General features: G+C 52.6%; 7 protein-coding genes across 7 annotated transcripts; 2 read left to right on the forward strand and 5 right to left on the reverse strand.

Annotated features, from left to right (window-relative positions):
* Window positions 1-623: 623 nt before the first annotated feature.
* MYCFIDRAFT_25604 (uncharacterized protein) lies at window positions 624-1,067 on the reverse strand (the record flags this gene model as incomplete). Its single annotated transcript, XM_007921516.1, has 1 exon — window positions 624-1,067. One exon carries the CDS (start codon window positions 1,065-1,067, stop codon window positions 624-626), a length of 444 nt encoding a protein of 147 aa, XP_007919707.1.
* A 173-nt stretch (window positions 1,068-1,240) lies between these two features.
* Window positions 1,241-2,432, forward strand: MYCFIDRAFT_209993 (uncharacterized protein). The gene has a single exon (XM_007923691.1). The coding sequence runs from the start codon at window positions 1,375-1,377 to the stop codon at window positions 2,308-2,310; it is 936 nt and encodes a 311-aa protein (XP_007921882.1). The 5' UTR covers window positions 1,241-1,374; the 3' UTR covers window positions 2,311-2,432.
* Window positions 2,433-2,749: 317 nt separating this feature from the next.
* Window positions 2,750-3,359, reverse strand: MYCFIDRAFT_209994 (uncharacterized protein). Its single transcript, XM_007923692.1, has 2 exons — window positions 3,185-3,359; window positions 2,750-3,098 (listed from the first exon to the last, which is right to left on the reverse strand). The coding sequence occupies exons 1-2, from the start codon at window positions 3,305-3,307 to the stop codon at window positions 2,970-2,972; spliced, it is 252 nt and encodes an 83-aa protein (XP_007921883.1). The 5' UTR covers window positions 3,308-3,359; the 3' UTR covers window positions 2,750-2,969.
* Window positions 3,360-3,500: 141 nt separating this feature from the next.
* On the reverse strand, window positions 3,501-3,719 carry MYCFIDRAFT_170642 (uncharacterized protein; the record flags this gene model as incomplete). The annotated part of the gene is made up of 3 exons (XM_007923693.1): window positions 3,501-3,517; window positions 3,548-3,629; window positions 3,666-3,719. 3 exons carry the CDS (start codon window positions 3,717-3,719, stop codon window positions 3,501-3,503), a joined length of 153 nt encoding a protein of 50 aa, XP_007921884.1.
* Window positions 3,720-5,548: 1,829 nt separating this feature from the next.
* Window positions 5,549-7,292, reverse strand: MYCFIDRAFT_209995 (uncharacterized protein). The gene is made up of 5 exons (XM_007923694.1): window positions 6,975-7,292; window positions 6,847-6,880; window positions 6,656-6,795; window positions 6,426-6,599; window positions 5,549-6,372 (listed from the first exon to the last, which is right to left on the reverse strand). Exons 1-5 carry the CDS (start codon window positions 7,131-7,133, stop codon window positions 5,677-5,679), a joined length of 1,203 nt encoding a protein of 400 aa, XP_007921885.1. The 5' UTR covers window positions 7,134-7,292; the 3' UTR covers window positions 5,549-5,676.
* Window positions 7,293-7,446: 154 nt separating this feature from the next.
* Window positions 7,447-9,262, forward strand: MYCFIDRAFT_55596 (uncharacterized protein). The gene is made up of 2 exons (XM_007921976.1): window positions 7,447-7,709; window positions 7,772-9,262. The coding sequence occupies exons 1-2, from the start codon at window positions 7,577-7,579 to the stop codon at window positions 9,199-9,201; spliced, it is 1,563 nt and encodes a 520-aa protein (XP_007920167.1). The 5' UTR covers window positions 7,447-7,576; the 3' UTR covers window positions 9,202-9,262.
* A 2,705-nt stretch (window positions 9,263-11,967) lies between these two features.
* MYCFIDRAFT_201799 (uncharacterized protein) lies at window positions 11,968-14,825 on the reverse strand. Its single transcript, XM_007923695.1, has 2 exons — window positions 14,279-14,825; window positions 11,968-14,217 (listed from the first exon to the last, which is right to left on the reverse strand). The coding sequence occupies exons 1-2, from the start codon at window positions 14,787-14,789 to the stop codon at window positions 12,383-12,385; spliced, it is 2,346 nt and encodes a 781-aa protein (XP_007921886.1). The 5' UTR covers window positions 14,790-14,825; the 3' UTR covers window positions 11,968-12,382.
* Window positions 14,826-16,330: the final 1,505 nt, after the last annotated feature.

Genomic DNA, 16,330 nt, shown 5'->3' on the forward strand with positions numbered 1-16,330 from the left:
CCTTCACCCCCTCCTCCTACACCAGGTTCTTTGAAGACTTGAGTATAGATGGAAGGGATGTGGAGGAGGGATGTGGAGGTTGTGTCAAAGAAGAGAATTATGAAGCTCAGTCAAGTTTTATGTGTCGACGCAGCGCACAGACCTCAGCATGTGTCTCTGCCCAAGACCGAGGATAACCGTGCATGTGAAGCTAATGAATGAACCCTTCGGCTTCGGTCTCATGACGATGATTCACATGACTAGATGCCTAATGAGTCTTCTCACGGGCTCTGCTATATACATATCCACATCCTCACAAGCTGCAAGGCACTCCAGGGTAGATGCAACCACAAAGCTACCCGCCAGTAGCTGCGTACATACACCAGATCTGCTAGATTCTGCTTTCACCGCTGACCCGCTACCGTCTCGCAAGCCTAAGCCTGCGACTCTGCGGTAGATGAGAGCTTTAAGCAAGCTCTCGCAAGGTGCGTATATCAAGACCATACACCGCAAAGGACTCTATGCCGGTGCGCGAAGGCGCGATGCCTTGCGAAGCTTGCGACTTTGCACGTAACACCTTCCAAACCAGCTCACACATCGGCCGTAGCAATTTTTCGTCGAAATTTCATAAGTCCGAGATATGCTCAATCTTGATTCTGAGCCAATTCCTCCATGGCCGCCACACCCTGCTCCAACTCTTTAATCCTCTGCCCAATCCTCCTCTTCACCTCCTCTCCATGTTTCGGATCTTCCAAAGCAGCCTTGTAGGCCTCTTGCACCTTGGTCAATTCCTCCCTCGCAGCGTTCCTATCATCTTCGGCATACACACTGAATTTCTCCGTCTCTTCCATGGCGATCTCGAACTCGTCTCGTGCTGTGGCGTATAGCTCGGTGATTTCCTCGATTTTCTCATCGACGCCGCTTTTCGAAGACTTCCATCTTGTGAGCTGTGGTGCGATGTGTGTTGCGCGTCGCGGGTTGGATGTCGCCAAGAGACGCGGTCGCGGTCGTGAGAGTGTCTGTATTGTGCGTGTGGAGGAGGATTGGCGGAGTGTTCGCGCCAGCGCCAGTACTGCTCTGGGGATCATGATTGCTGTAGCGTCTAATATTTTCCGGCTGATTCAATGCCTCTCTTCCAGCGCCTGAACATGACGAGCTGTGGCGCCAAGCCAAGCCAAGAGTTCCGGAGAATGGCGACTTCTTCCACATCACTTGCTCCCTATTCCATCTTACTCTCTAGCCTCACGCACGACTCCCACCACGACCAGTTCCAAAGGCATGAATATCTGAGGCCGAAGAAGATGCACCTTTTGAAGGCACACATTGCAAAAGCCAGCCGCAAATACAAACGCCGGCCGATTATGTTGGATATTCGCTGAAAGGACGATAGAAGACATGGGATTGCTAAGCATAGTCATTTTTGTCGTCACAATAGCCTTTCTGCTGTGTACACAGCCAAACATGCTGAGAAGCATACTGCCTGCATGGCTCGCGCCAAGTGAGGCGAAGTCCGCCGAAGACGACGCTCACCAGAATGCGAACCTAACAGCACCAACCATCGTCACACAGAACGATGAAGATACAGAAGAAGGTGACAGCACACCGAAAGCAGGACCGACTGTGCCAGAGAAGACTGTGCCATCTTTCACTTTGAACGAGGACGAGGTTTCAGCAAAGGCCATGCCGCCACCTCCTGTATCTTCCTTTCCAGCTGCCAATAGCGCACCAAGAGTGTCAGCTATGCCGCCTCCCCTAAAGCCAGCATCGAAGCTTAGCTCAGGCCTGATGCCGCCTCCATCTCGACCTGCAGTGCCAACGGCAAGACAGAGTCCCGGTACAGGCCTTCGTGTCCCAACAACAGGTCCGCTGCCTAACCGCGGCCCTCCTGCAAATAGCCAGCAGCGCTTCAATGGGGGACTCTCTCCCAACGGCACAGCAGTGCCAACTCCAAATCCGCGGGGTAAAGTTCTTCTCAAGCCTGGCCACTCCCCAATGGACTGGGCAGCGCTTACTCGTAGCGGCAATCTCTCAGGAGTTCCAAGCTTTCAGCGCGTGACACCAAGCGAGCTCAAGAAGATGACTGGAAGGAAAGGCAGGCCCGCCTGGAGCAGCTGGCAAGGCAAAGTATACAATATTACACCTTACCTGCCTTTTCATCCTGGTGGAGAGACGGAACTCATGAAGGCCGCTGGCAGAGACGGTACTAAGCTGTTCATGGATGTGCATCCGTGGGTGAATTGGGACAACATGCTGCAAACTTGCTTGGTCGGTGTTCTGGTGCCGGAGAATTATGGAGTTAGCGAAGGATCGGAACTGGAAGACATCGACTAGCGAAGGTCTTGGCAATGCAAAGCTGGCTTGATGAGACAGATGCAAGCTATATGGCGCTGAAATAACATTACCAATCACATACGGCCACAGGTAGCTGGGAACAAGCAATCCCGTCCGCTCTCCCCCTCTCTCCAAGTATCTTCAGGCCATCAGCGCAGAATTGACGATTGTTGGATATAGCTTTCTGGATACTTGTGCCTTCTAATTCTCTAGAAATTCGGATCTCGGAGGCAGGTCCTGCAGTAGCGTGCCAACCCGAGATCCTTCATACCAGAGCCAATAAGATCTTACGGCGCGGTCAACAGAGAAGACTAGTGAAAGGGGCGAGGTAGTCACCATGGACGACCTTACGGGCAATATTCGCCATTAACTTCGAGCCGCACCGAGAGTGCTAGCGACGAAGACATGTCAGACGAGGAAGTTATAATGGATAACACGTCGGACGAGGAATCTTCACTGCTATTAGAAAGCCGTAACGAGAATGCTAGCGAAGAGGACATGTCGGACAAGGCTGTCACAATGGACGACCATGTTACAGAACAACATATGTTGAATTATCCCCCGCCGTAATGAATCGTAATCAAACCAAGCCGCTTCCTTCGATCCAGCAACCGGATCCCATCGACCTCCTGCGATCCAGGCTATACCGTAAGACCGACCTAAGCACAAGCAACAAAACCCTGACTCTTTCCAGAAGTGCAATCTGTGCCTTTATGAGGGTTTAGAGATGCTACAGAGTATTGGCGGTATATAGGAAAATCGCTGCTGTACATGTTGTCTTCGGCGCACTGTTGTATCCATACCGCTATTAGTCTATATACTAAAACCAGACGCGCCTCGTAGCGATCTTCTCGAGTTAAGAAGCAACACTTACGCAGTACGTATGTTTCCCGTTAGCTTCACAGCCTCCATTCCCTGCGGTGCCGTAGTTGCAATACCCAGCATACGCCGACCTAGCCGTAATAATGGTGGTGAGGAGGAACGCGAAGAACTTCATCGTTTCGAATAAAGCTTGATCCTTGTTTTCGAAAGTACGGATTGGATGTAGGTAGGTGTATACGAAGGACCTTAAGCAGACTTGTACGTAGTTTCTTGCTAAATGCGGGCCAACAGCTCTCGCGGTTAGCAGCTTAAATAATAGGGGAGAGAGCGAACAGGATGCCCGACTCCTATAGATTTCGGGCCGACTGCTATAGCATGCATATCCCTTCGTTGTTCAAAGTGGTGTGTTTTGAACCCCAGTAGCAAGGTTGGACGGCTTGCAACGTCTGCGGGAAGGCCGTGAACAGACCAGAAATTTGTACGTGCGCGTTGCTACGCTGTAACGCTGTGCAAGCAAAAGACCCCTACGCCACCAAACTCTCCTTCTTGGAACGAAAATTCGAAACCACAACGGATGGCACTGGCATTACCCACGGAGGGCCTAGTGTAGTAGGGGAGCCCGGTAGGTAGGTAGGTAGGTAGGACGGGTAGGACATTTGCCGTAGGGGCAAATGCTTATCGGCAATTGCTTCTCGGCAATTGCGTAGTAGCTATTTAGCCAGTGGGTAGTTGGTCAAATCCACTACATAGTTGCCTAGTACACCTCGATTAAGCGAGATGGCGGACGGGGGTAATCCCCGTAAACGGCAGCTAGCTTGAAAGCGTTAGACGTAAACTTTTTAAAGGTACGGATAACTCCTTTAGGCAGTACGCTAGCTTTGACTAGTTAGATCCCGTTTTCAGGGATCACCGCCGTCCGCCATCTCGCTTAATCGAGGTGTAGAATCCGGGATTCTGGATCCCAGTGACTAACAACAAGAAAGTTTGGTGTTGGTGTTGGAATTGGAAAGCACAAGTCTACTTGGGGTGCGAGTCGTCGAAATTGGGCTTCTACCTTAGCAACAAAGAGAAATTTGTATACGCCTGGTCCAATCCTGACTTTGACTGGCAATATCGGTAGCTCTATGCTTCTCAGCCAGAGTTCGGCTTGAACAACAGGATCATCAAGTACCCTCGTAGACGCCTTTCAGGCGGTACGAGCGCCATCAACTTGTTTGCACTCATATGTCCGTGGTGCAACGAGATTGATGCTTGGGCGGAGTTAGGCGAGAAAAGGGAAGGCTGGGATTGGCAGACTCTTGTGCCGTATTTTCGAAAGTTTCACACGATTGTGCCACCAAGCGAGGAAATTGAGGAGGAGCTTAACGTTGCGCATAGCGATGCCAACTTTCAGGCGTCCAAAGGACCATACTTGACATGTCCTTTCTCGACCATCCGCCATACCGTGCCGCGAGCGAAGCCAAGCATGAGATGAATGCTTGTGAATGGGGCATACCAAGGACCTGGTAGTTGGGATAGAGGAGATCGGCATGCCTTCCAGCCCTAAAAGATGAAGTAGGAGAGAAGAGAAAATACGAGATAGGGAGCTGCGGAGGAGACTGCGTTGTAGATGTTGATGAAACCCATCCTGAACGTGTCGAACTTTCGATGCTTGACGTGACGACTCTTCGCTTTGTTCTGTGTTCGGATGATGTTAGAAACCAGTGTTCAGCTTGGGCCTTCGTCTCTAGACCGGACGTATGGAGAATTGCAGCCAAGGCGATACATCCTATTTCAATTTTAGGACTCCAGGCGGTGCTAACACGAGAGAATCCCCTAAACGAAGTCCGTAGTTAAGTCCGTAGAACTGCTGTACAAGATCTGGGGGATCTGGTTGGTCGAATCCGCTTTCCATAAGTTGGTATAGACGTGTTTTTCATATGAGAACTCCACCAGAATCCTAGTTTTGCCGACGAACGCTCCGAGGCGACGAGTTTTTACAGGCGATGGAAGAGTCAGAAGATCCGGTTGCGCCGCACGGGAGTAGGCATGCTGGACCGCATGTTCTAGATAACCTATGGATGAAGCGCCCGATGCTGCCACAACATATAGACTTGGGTCTAATCGGGCGTGTGAGGATCAAGTCCGTCAGGTTTGAGAATCTTCAGTGAATGAGGGCAGTGGGAAGCTGATGAACGTGGTGGATCTGCGGTGATGTGACGAGCCTGGTCACAACATCGATGTGTATACATTACATCGCGGCATCCAAATTTGGGAAAGCCGTAGTCTTAGCATATCGACTAAAGATCGAAAGCGGATTCTTAGTAAGCAATTCCTACGAGTTTTTCGAATTCAAAACATCTGACACCATCACAGAGTGCAAGAACATGTGACAAGCCATCAGCAAGGTCACTGGAAAATGTGAATCGGACGGCGTGATTTGAGGTGTACGGCAAAGCACACACTGCAGCTGTAGCTTCGATTCCGTCGATGTAATGTGCACGATCACCCTTGACACCAAGGCGCAAAACATTCCGTCGCCCTGCTAGTATCGATCCGAAGTCTTCATGCCTTACCCTCTCCATTGCCACTGACCTCGACCTTCGATCCATCGGCGGCATACCCTTCCGGCATGCACACCTTTCCACCAGGCGAGTCCTCTAATCTCGCTGTCAGAATTTCCACGCCTGTCTCAGTGACAAGGAGTGTGTGCTCGAACTGGGCCGTCCTACTGCCATCCCGAGTGACAGAGGTCCAGTCATCCGGCCAAGTCTGATCTCTGTAACTACCCAGTGTGATCATGGGCTCAATGGTGAAACACATGCCCGGTTTGGCTTCTCCAATAGCCTTGTTCTTGGCGTAGTGAGGAACATTCGGTGCACAGTGAAAGAGCTGATTGATGCCGTGACCGCAGTAAGTCTTGACGACCTGGCAGTTTCGCTCCTTTGCGACCTTCTCGATTGTGTTGCCGTAATCGCGGAACAAGGCGCCAGGCTTGACAAGCTTGATGGCATCGTCCAAGGAGTCACGGGAGGCTTCTGTCACGCGAACATTGTCCGGGTTTTGTGCTGCCGAATCGCCAATGTAATAGGTCTCGTTGAGATCGCCATGGAAGCCATTGTGGTAAAGTGTAACATCAATATTGAGAATGTCGCCGTCTTTGAGGGGTCGGTGGTCGGGGATTCCGTGGCAGATGACTTCGTTGGGACTTGTGCAAACTGATTTGGGGAAGTGGCAGTAATTCAGTGGTGAGGGATATGACTGTCGCATGTCAGTATTGATGTGATGATGGCGATAGGAAAAGGGGAACTGACATCACGTTCTATACATGCTTCATGCACGATCCGGTCAATCTCGTCCGTGGTAACTCCAGGCTTCGCCGCTCGAGCTGCAATGTCAAGCACTTCGCGTGCGAGCCGGCATACTTTTCGCATGGCATCCTGCTCCTTCTCCGTGAGAATCTTGATCTTGTTGCGTCCTACAAAGACCTGTGGCACATCAGCTTCATTCTTCTAGGACTGCGCCGCGCCCGGAACGGTCGTACCTGCTCGCTTTTGGGAATACCATTGCCTGCATAGTCTGGTCGTGGTATCCTATCTGGTAGTGTTCGCTTTGGAGAGAGAGGGTAGACGGGTCTCAGGGGACCGGTGAATGGATAGGTGGGAAACGGGTTGAAGTGACCATCTGCGTCTGGTAAGGACACGACTTTCGGCGGAAGGACTTTGGAGAGCATACTGTTCTGTGCTTTGTGAAGCTTTTTGTGTTCAGCCTACCTCATGTCAGTGCCGTTCTCGTGCACTTGAATACGCTATATGGCCGTATCCCTGCCATGTACCATAGTGTGGACCAGAGCACTGACCTACCCAATTCCTTTTGAAGCAATCTTGACCGCAGAAATATGAGTTCTTCCCGAGCTTCTGACATGTCGGACACTGCAGCGTGCCTGCATCGTTTTCGCAGTCCGCCCCTTCGCACTTGGCGACCTTTGCGACCGTGGTCTCCTTCGCAGGCGCCTGATCCATGCTGATCACTCAGCTAGCAGCAATTGGGGGAGGAATCGATCGTGGTCTCACGGCGGTGAGTGCAGTGCTGTGGAAATGGACCTGTGCTGCTCGGTACGAGTCGATGTGCTTCTACTGATGTGGAGCGATTCTCAGAGACCATGTCTTGTTGTGTCTTTGTTCTCAGCGACGCGCATTTTCGAGATCGAGCTCCGTCGGTTCTCGCCGCTCGGCGTGAGTGAGGAAGCGGGAGGGCGGCTCGGCTCGGCTCGGTCCAGAGACAGACAGAGACAAGCGCGCGCCCAGGCGAGAGGTCTTGTCCGAAAGACCTCGGCGGCGACTGACAAGTTCCCAGAATCGCATTAATAAACACCAGAAGAGGTCCCGGGTCATCGGACGTGGAGTCATCCAGGCAATGACCGCAGACGTCAAACTGCGACTCTCAGAAGGCACATCTGCTGGCCATGGCCACGGCTGAGGGCAACCAGAAAAGCGGAAGCAAATGCGTGGTCATCGGCGCCGGGCCTGTGGGTGCTTTGGCCGGTCTCTACGCGGCGACACGAGGCTGGGACGTCGAGGTCTACGATCTCAGATCAGGTACTTGTTCCTCCTCCCCCTCACCGCCGTCGTGGCCGTCCGGCGTTGCTGACAGCGCACAGATCTGCGAGATGCATCCACGACGCCTCTCAACTTCACCAGGAGCATCAATCTGGCCCTTTCTGAACGTGGCATCAATGCCCTGCGACAATACAACTCCGACCGTCTTCTGCACTCCATTCTGAACGAGACGATTCCTATGTATGGTCGCATGGTTCACGGACAAGACCGCACGGGAGCCTTGACTGAAGCAGCTCAGCCTTACGATGTCCATGGTCGATATATCAATGCAGTAGACCGTGGCGACCTCAACGGACGGCTTCTGGACGAGCTCGAATCTCTGCCCAATGTCAGGCTACGATTCAATCACAAGTTGACGGGTGTTGACTTCAAGCGTCGCCTTGCGTGGTTGGAGCAGAAAGGCCCGTCGAGACGAGCGAGTGTGTTGGAAGATGGGACGCGCGCCAGCAGTCGACCGGGTCGTCCGGACGAGATAGAGATCGAATTCGATCTTCTGATCGGCTGCGATGGTGCTCACAGCGCTGTCCGTTTCCACATGATGAAGTTTGTTCGCCTGGACTATCAGCAGACCTATATTGACACTCTTTGGTGTGAGTTCCAAATCCCTCCGGCAGACGACAAGTCCAGCAAGACGCCATCGGCCAAGCACGGCTTTAGGACCAGCCCAAATCATCTGCACATTTGGCCCGGGAAGGACAAGATGTTCATCGCCATTCCCAGTACTGACAAAACTTTCACATCCACCCTTTTTGCACCAGCCGCTGATTTCGAAGCATTGGAGAAAGATCCATCGCACGTCGAGCGCTTCTTCAATGCCCATTTTCCCGGTGCTGTCGATCTGATCGGACCCGAGTCAATCACGGAACAATTTGGCGAGAACCCACATCTTCCACTTATCAGCATCAAGTGCTCGCCGCATTTCTATGGGTCGACCGGTGTGATTCTGGGGGATGCAGCGCATGCCATGGTACCATTTTACGGGCAAGGAATGAACGCTGGTCTGGAAGATGTGCGCGTGCTCTTCTCGCACCTTGACGCACATCCGATGAGTCCCGATGGCCGTGCTAAGGCGCTGGAGTCTTACAATGCGGAGCGGCTGGCCGATGCACACGCGATCAATGATCTGTCTCTTGCCAACTTCTGGGACATGCGCGCGGGTGTAACATCCAAAGTGAAATTACTCCGCAAGAAGGTCGAGGAGTTCCTCTCGGATCGATTGCCAAGCACTGGCTTCGCGACGCAGTACAGTCGGGTCAGCTTCAGCAACCAGCGCTATTCAGACGTGATTAAAGCGGCCAATAGGCAGAAGGAGGTTCTGCTAGAAGGCATGGGCATCGTGGCAATGCTGCCTGTATTCGGTGTTGCAGCATATTATGCCCTTATGTGGCAGCGAAATCGCGGGCGACCCGATTTTTTTGCAGGCTTAAGGTTTGTGGGCGAAAGAATTGGACGAAGCTTCAACTCAAGATGAAAGCTGGTCAGCAGAGTTGTATGGTTGATGAGAACTCAAATGATCGCCCTGTTCCTCTCCCATCATTTCGTGTCCGTCATGCTCCGCAGACTGCTTTAGCACAACGACGCACTGAACGATCTCCCTGCTCACTACGCGCGCTCTCCCGATCACAGCGATATTGCTTTCCCACTCGCCTGCGCTGGCACTCCGCCGGGATGGGATGCTACCACAGCAAGGAGCGAGATGCCGAACTTGGGCTACCGGGTGATAAAGAAACTGAGACAGTGATCGGAAGAACACAAGCAGCACCTGGACAAGCTGCTGTAGACCGCGACGAAATGCACAGATATCGAGCTCATCTGTCACTCATCGAGCGCCAAAATGCAGGCCGTGAGGTCTCATCATTGCCTCAGGTCCCGAGTCCCGCCGAGCGCTCTCTGGATCTCTGTCTGCCTGTCGCTATGGACTATGTGACTCCCCGAGGCGTCAGACCTGATAATTCCGGTGCAGTTGGCTGGGATGTGTTCAAGAGTACCACAGATAGGTGGAAATTCATTAGTATGTTATTCACGTTTGATGCCAACACACTACCACGTTCGTGAACCATAGTGCTTACAATTTCGACAGAATCTGCTCTCGTGGTCCTATCTTCGAACGGTCTCCATGAAATCAACTCGAAGCGCGTTGACCTTTTCTTCCCACGAATTCACCTCCACGATGGGATTGCGTACCGCGCCTCTCTAGCTGTCATGATGGACGATGGGAGCCAGGTCAAACACAGCATTATTTCCGCCAACTCGGCCGCCGATCGCCGTACAGCGTTTATTCATTTGATGTTTGATGTTGAGAAGCAATTGGAAGCTTTCCTTTCTTCCAGCCTGAACCACGTTCCCGTTCTGAAAAACGACGGGATCATCAGGTTTCCACAACCGGCGGCTCAGCCGAGACAGTCTTCTGCTTCTTCGGCAGCGCCAACCACCCAGCACGTCACTCCAAGACGTTCGCAGCCTCATATCTCGACAGCAATGCCCACATATCAAGGACGCATTCTCCACGAGGTTGGATATCCTTCATACTACCACATGCCTCCGCGTCCTCCACTGGTATCCGGAGCTCGCAATCGCACAACAGGACCGTCATTCTCAACAAACAATACTCGCAGTCCCGCAACTCTGGAATCTTTCAGGATTGGGGCCGGTCAATATGTCTCTTACTCATCACCTCAGGCCAAGGGTCTACCAGCTTACAGCCACGACTACCGATATGACTGGCGCTCTAAAAACCCCGAATGGAAAAGTCCCGAGAACTTTGGCATTAAGATCGACCCGCCAATGCCTAAGCCTGCGCACTTTGGGATCGAGACAAAAACGCCAGAACCGAAGAGACCGACCAAACACAAGCCGAGCTCAGACCGTCCACGAGGGCCCGCCAGATATCGGTCGCTAAATCCACGACCTAGTGAAAAAGGCACCTGCAAGCCGCTGGATCCACCACAATCTCCTAAGGAACCTGAGGTCGACTTGCGATACTTTGCTAAGGACTCGTTGAACGAGGAGACTGAAGAGCTATTTGAAAATGGAGAGACTGCCCTCGCCCTCAAGTCTAAGAAGTCGCCGAGGGTAAGGGTGAACGAGGTGTCGGGAGATCTACTCGAAGAGGGAGAGACTGTCCTCAAGTCTAAGAATTCACCAATGGCAATGGTGAAGGAGATTGATGAAGATCTATTTGAAGATGGAGAGACTGCCCTCGCCCTCCAGTCTAAGAATTTACCAAGCGTAATGGTGAACGAGGTGTCTGGAGATCTACTCGAAGAGAGAGAGACCATCTTCACGTCTCAGAAGTTGCCAAGAGTAATGGTGAAGGAGATAGATGAAGATCTATCCGAAGAGAGAGAGACTGACCTCACGTCTGAGAAGTTGCCAAGGGGAATGGTGGAAGAGGTGTCTGGAGATGTGTTCGAAGAGACAGAGACTGACCTCACGTCTAAGAAGCCGCCGAGGGTACTACTGGTGAAGGAAGTCTAGGGTTGAACGCGCAGCGGGTTCGGACTGATGCGCGGTGGTCAGCGACCACAATCTTGTTTGTTTTGTCCACTTAGTCTTTTTTTTTGCATTTGTAGCTTGATTCAATATCAAAACCACACTCGTTTGAAAATGTCTCAATTCAATTCCGAAGCCACCAAACACCATCTCCACCCAATCCTTCGATGGCTCATCCTCTCTCACACACACACATTCCCACACCAGCTCATCTCATCCTCTCTCACGACGATTCCCCTTCCTTCGCGAATACGAAACATTGGCAACATTCCCCACCGAGTCACAATGGCTCATACCCACTCAACTTACACAACATGAAAACCCCCAACGCACAAAAAAAAACCGGCCTTCAGGTTACGCAGAATTATATATAGTCGGTCGATAGCATCGAAATCACTTCCACTCACTCACTTCCCCTATACCTTACCTGATCGATCTCGCGACGCGCGGTAAGTCTTTTCTCATCCCATGTCATGTTACGCATTTGCAATGATTATACCCAATTTTTGCCGAGCGGAGAACACGAGAGACGAGACGAACAACTCGTGAAACTCTCGGTTCTTTGAAGACTCGATTTTCTTTGTCCGACATCGCCTGAATCGCAATGTTGTTGTTACATATCTCAGCGTAAACTGTCTCGAGATGTAATGGTTGCTGACGCTCTGGCGACCATAAGCAGGTATCTACTGGATCCAATGCCGAACGAATATCAACGCGGCGCTCAAGTCTGTCGGAACGCAAAGTTGGAGAAGACCGAAAGCCTCAAATGCTTTCGATTGTTTTTCTTTTCTCTGCGCTGTTTGCTCTGTCTGTAGCGGTAGCACACACACATACGTCGCTAAAGTTACTATACAACAACAAATACACACATACTTTCGCCTCACCGATTACCACCTTCCGCCAACAGTCTGATTTTGTTCCATATATGCATAATGTGCGCACTCATCGGCAAGGCTCCCTCCCACGCGGAATTGCTGCTGTTCATACCATCTCGCCTGGAGCTTATGGATCTGAACGCCGTTAGCGCTGCCAATGCTGACTGTGCTGCGGTGTCGCTGATGGGTGCTGATGGAAGAGCTGGTAGAACTGCGTGATGTAGTGATAGATCCGATGAGAGTGTCCTCATCGTCGCCGCTGTCCTCGTTAGTCAGAAGTGACAACTAATCTCCACCTTTCTTCTTCTTGCCACGCTTCTTTCGTTTCTTCTTGCCACTGCTTTCGCCATTCGATTCATGACCGCCACTACCAGAGTCTTTCTCATCATGCTCTTCGTTCTTGGAGCCTGGGGAATTCAAAGTTCGGTGAGAGTGGCTGCGCGTCTCCTCGTGACCGTCTTCACTACTAGAGGTGGTCTCGAGAACGACTTTCTTCATGCCGCCAACCTCGATTGTGCTTTCTGTGATCGAACCAGATCGCGCTGTCATCCGCTTCTTACCAGAGTAGCTCGACTGCATGTCCCCAAGCTGATCGTTGTCATCTTCAGCGGCTGCCGAACCACCGACGACCAGCTTTTCTGGTAGTTCTGGCGTCAGCTTCAGTGGGGATGGCGAATTTGTATTTGTCTCGTTTGTAGGCTTGCTCTCTTCCTGCAATTTCTGGTCTTGTGTTCGCTCCTCTTGTTGTTGTTGCGATTCCTGATTCTGACTGGAGCCGTCTTCTTGCGGTATTCGGTTCTCGGGAGGCACAGAGGTATTCTCTCTGGCTATCCGGCTCGCTTCTTGCGCACTCATCTGTTCGGATCCACTCATACCTCTCGGCCTGGTTGGCGGCGTGTCCATAGTGCCGTAGACTGCCGCTGCTCCACTAGAAGCGCCGCGCGAACCAGACCTCAAAGCTTCAACCGCTTCATCAACGGTCGCTTGATTAGGTGCCGTGCCTGGGCGAGCGTCCCCTGAGCCGGAATCGATTCCTGTAGTAGTCTGGTGGTTCTCCGGAATGGTTCCAACTCCGGGCTTGATCTTGACGCTGGTGAATTTGGTGGGCTTGGGTTTGCTTGCGGCATTGCTTGGTCCAAGATGCTTGAGATGCTCTCTGATTTCTGCGGTATTCTTGCGCACTGGAACAGACCTTTCGCGGGTAGAATCAGATGCAGCGCTTGATCTCCTACGCATGAAGAATGTGGTCTGACCGTTGGCAAGGCTTGTTTTCCGCGACTCGGTGGTATCCTTCTTGATCAAAGGCTCGTTCTCATCCGCCTCCTTGCCGTCATCTTCTTCGACGACAGAACGGGTCCTGCTAGGAAAGCGGGTCTTCGGAGCTGGTGCCATACGGCGAATAGCCTTATGAACGTCGATGAAGACATCAGACTCATCAATGATCTCCTCTCCAATCAATTCCTCGATGACATCCTCCAAGGTGAGAACGCCGAGTGCTCCTCTGTCTTGGCCTGGGAAATCTGATACGAGCACCATGTGGCTCTTGCCTTCCTGGAAAAAGTTGATGATGTCAAGGCAGGATGTGTGGGGCGCCGTTTCGGGAAGCGTTGCCAATGCGAAGTCGCGAACGCGTTTGCAGTCTTCTGGGTCGTAAGTGATCAAGATCTTGACCAACAGCATGCCGATGAAGTTGCGATTGTTGTCTGGTGCATAGATAGGTATGCGAGAGTATCCCTGTGAAAGGATGGTGTCCATCATCCTCTCATCCAGGACGGTATCGGCGCTCATGGTAAAGACATCTTGCATGGGTGTCATGATGTCGCCGACTGGTTTGTCCTTGAGATCCAGCACGCTGTTGATAATGGTCACCTCATCTTCCATCAATCGCTCTCCAGCCCCAGCTCCCAATGTCTTGTGGAGCGTCACCAATGTCTTCAGACCAGCTTTCTTGTACATGGTGCCGTGATCCTCTCCGAGGAGGTGGTCCAGCAGCTTGGCTGTCGGCCAAGCGACAGGGCACATTATCCACATCAGAACGACGACAAGCGGCGCGCAATAGGCTCCGATAGAAAGGCCATAGCGTACGCAGATGGACTGCGGCACGACTTCGCCAAAGATAACTAGAAGCACGCACAAATCAGTACATTATCGCGCTCTCCGAAAATTCCTGAGCAGACCTACCAATCAACACAGTACTGCTAACCACTGCAGGCCATCCACCTCCCAAACTGCGATCCAGGACAATGGGCAGTGTCTCGTTGGTAATAACATTCGAGAGCAGTAGCGTGACCAGGACCCAGTGCTTGCCCTTCTTCAGCAGATTCAGCACTTTGGACGCATGTCGCTTCTCGCTGCCCTCTCCGCTGGTCGCTATCACATGCAGATATGTTTCATCTTGTCCCATCAATGCAATGGTCAAGCCCGCAAAGACACCTCCAAGCAAGACGAGGGCAATGGCCACCCCCAAGTAGATCCATAACGACGGGTCATCGGCGTCCTTGGGCAGGTCCTCACCGTCTTCTAGTATATGCAGATGCCTGGCAACCAGCTTCAACGGAGTCGGAGCAGCGCTCGCGAGCGGTATGAAGAGCAATTTGGCAGCGGCGAGGACCATGGGCCTCACCGCGCCGGCGCCCGCATGTCTGTGTCCATTGTGTTGCGGCTGCGTTCGACCCGTCGAAGCAGAAGACATACGCCGCAACAGCGCCCAGCACGCGGCCAATGGTTGATGTACACGAAGTCGGTGGCGGTCGGGATGGTATGTGGTGGGAGAGATGGAGTTGAATGGGCGGGCGAATGGAAAGCGTAGAGGTCGGCGGTGGCACACAATGAACCGAACAAGCGCACGGTGAATCGCTCTCGCCTGCAATGGGCTGTGGGATGTCGGATGTGGTGAAGCTTCAGATAAAGTCTAAACACGCACGTCAACCGTTGAACGACAATTCCACGCACGGCCAGTCTTCCCAGTCGGCATTTCCCGGTGACGGCGGCGGCAAGAAGGACAAATGGTCAGCAGCTGAAGCAGACAGAGTACAATCTCACGTTACAACAGTGCGCACTCCTCTTCTACCCCGACGGTCCCGACCACACAGCAAAGGGCCCCCCTGCAATGTGTGCGACACGCAGAATGACTACGCCATCGCCATCCGATGGCCTGTGCCATGCTGGACGTTACGCCGCCGCTGACATAATCATCATCCATACACGTCTCCAACGAGCACGACGACACCACCACGGGATTCATCGGCAAAATGGATACAGGCGAGCGGAAACCCGTCTCTATCAGCAGAACCGAATACTACAAGGCTGGGATCAGCGCGCAATGCCTCCTGAGAAGAGCAACATACCACTCTGCATTGTGACAATGTGTCCTGAGCCGAGCCTGAACAAGAGACACGAAGGATCAGCCTCGGTCGGTCGATCCTTCGCCGAGAAACGAGACGAGGCTATCAGAAGCAGGTGTGAAGTAGTACGTTTTGCTACACTATTTCCTTACGGCTAACAGCAACCAAAAATTTCGATTAACGCCATCAATCCTCTGTGGATCAATCTCATGGGTCATACTGCCACGGCGTGGCAAGATAAGAGTCCGAGTACAGGCTAGTGTACCAACACATCACCCGAGGGTCCAGGAGAGTATGGACCCCAAGGCGGGCTGGGAATTGGATTGACTGGGCTGGAACACCGGTCACCCGATGGGCCTGGAGAATAGGGTCCCCAAGGAGGACTCGGAATAGGATTGACCGGGCTTGAGCAGCTATCGCCAGAAGGTCCCGGAGAATAAGGACCCCAAGGAGGGCTGGGAATTGGGTTGACTGGGCTGGAACACCGGTCACCCGATGGGCCTGGAGAATAGGGTCCCCAAGGAGGACTCGGAATAGGATTGACCGGGCTTGAGCAGCTATCGCCAGAAGGTCCCGGAGAATAAGGACCCCAAGGAGGGCTGGGAATTGGGTTGACGGGGCTGGAGCAGCGATCGCCAGAAGGTCCCGGAGAGTAAGGACCCCAAGGAGGACTTGGAATCGGGTTGACGGGGCTGGAGCAGCGGTCGACCGGTGGACGAGGGTAATGAGGACCCCAAGGCGGGCTTGGGATTGCTCCCATGCTGTCAGTGGGTGGGGAAGTAGGAGGCGGAGTTGAGCATGGACCGCCTGCCTCAAGGGAGAGATGGGGTCGGATCGGCGGAAGAGCAGGTGAATTTGGAGGTGGATCTGGCGTACATGGTCAGTAGAT

The sequence above is a fragment of the Pseudocercospora fijiensis genome, assembly GCF_000340215.1.
Source record: "Pseudocercospora fijiensis CIRAD86 unplaced genomic scaffold MYCFIscaffold_1, whole genome shotgun sequence".
In the NCBI taxonomy this organism is placed as follows: domain Eukaryota; kingdom Fungi; phylum Ascomycota; class Dothideomycetes; order Mycosphaerellales; family Mycosphaerellaceae; genus Pseudocercospora; species Pseudocercospora fijiensis.

Bases quoted from the DNA above. Each gene is read 5' to 3' on its own strand.
- MYCFIDRAFT_209993 (XM_007923691.1), top strand. From the start codon at position 1,375: ATGGGATTGCTAAGCATAGTCATTTTTGTCGTCACAATAGCCTTTCTG.
- MYCFIDRAFT_209994 (XM_007923692.1), bottom strand. From the start codon at position 3,307: ATGAAGTTCTTCGCGTTCCTCCTCACCACCATTATTACGGCTAGGTCG. The intron at 3,099-3,184 runs GTAAGTGTTGCT...TGGATACAACAG, and splicing joins ACGGGAAACATACGTACTGC to TGCGCCGAAGACAACATGTA.
- MYCFIDRAFT_209995 (XM_007923694.1), bottom strand. From the start codon at position 7,133: ATGGATCAGGCGCCTGCGAAGGAGACCACGGTCGCAAAGGTCGCCAAG. The intron at 6,796-6,846 runs GTATGCTCTCCA...TACCAGACGCAG, and splicing joins GCTTCACAAAGCACAGAACA to ATGGTCACTTCAACCCGTTT. The intron at 6,600-6,655 runs GTACGACCGTTC...GATGTGCCACAG, and splicing joins GTATTCCCAAAAGCGAGCAG to GTCTTTGTAGGACGCAACAA.
- MYCFIDRAFT_55596 (XM_007921976.1), top strand. From the start codon at position 7,577: ATGGCCACGGCTGAGGGCAACCAGAAAAGCGGAAGCAAATGCGTGGTC. The intron at 7,710-7,771 runs GTACTTGTTCCT...GACAGCGCACAG, and splicing joins GGTCTACGATCTCAGATCAG to ATCTGCGAGATGCATCCACG.
- MYCFIDRAFT_201799 (XM_007923695.1), bottom strand. From the start codon at position 14,789: ATGTCTTCTGCTTCGACGGGTCGAACGCAGCCGCAACACAATGGACAC. The intron at 14,218-14,278 runs GTAGGTCTGCTC...GCGTGCTTCTAG, and splicing joins TAGCAGTACTGTGTTGATTG to TTATCTTTGGCGAAGTCGTG.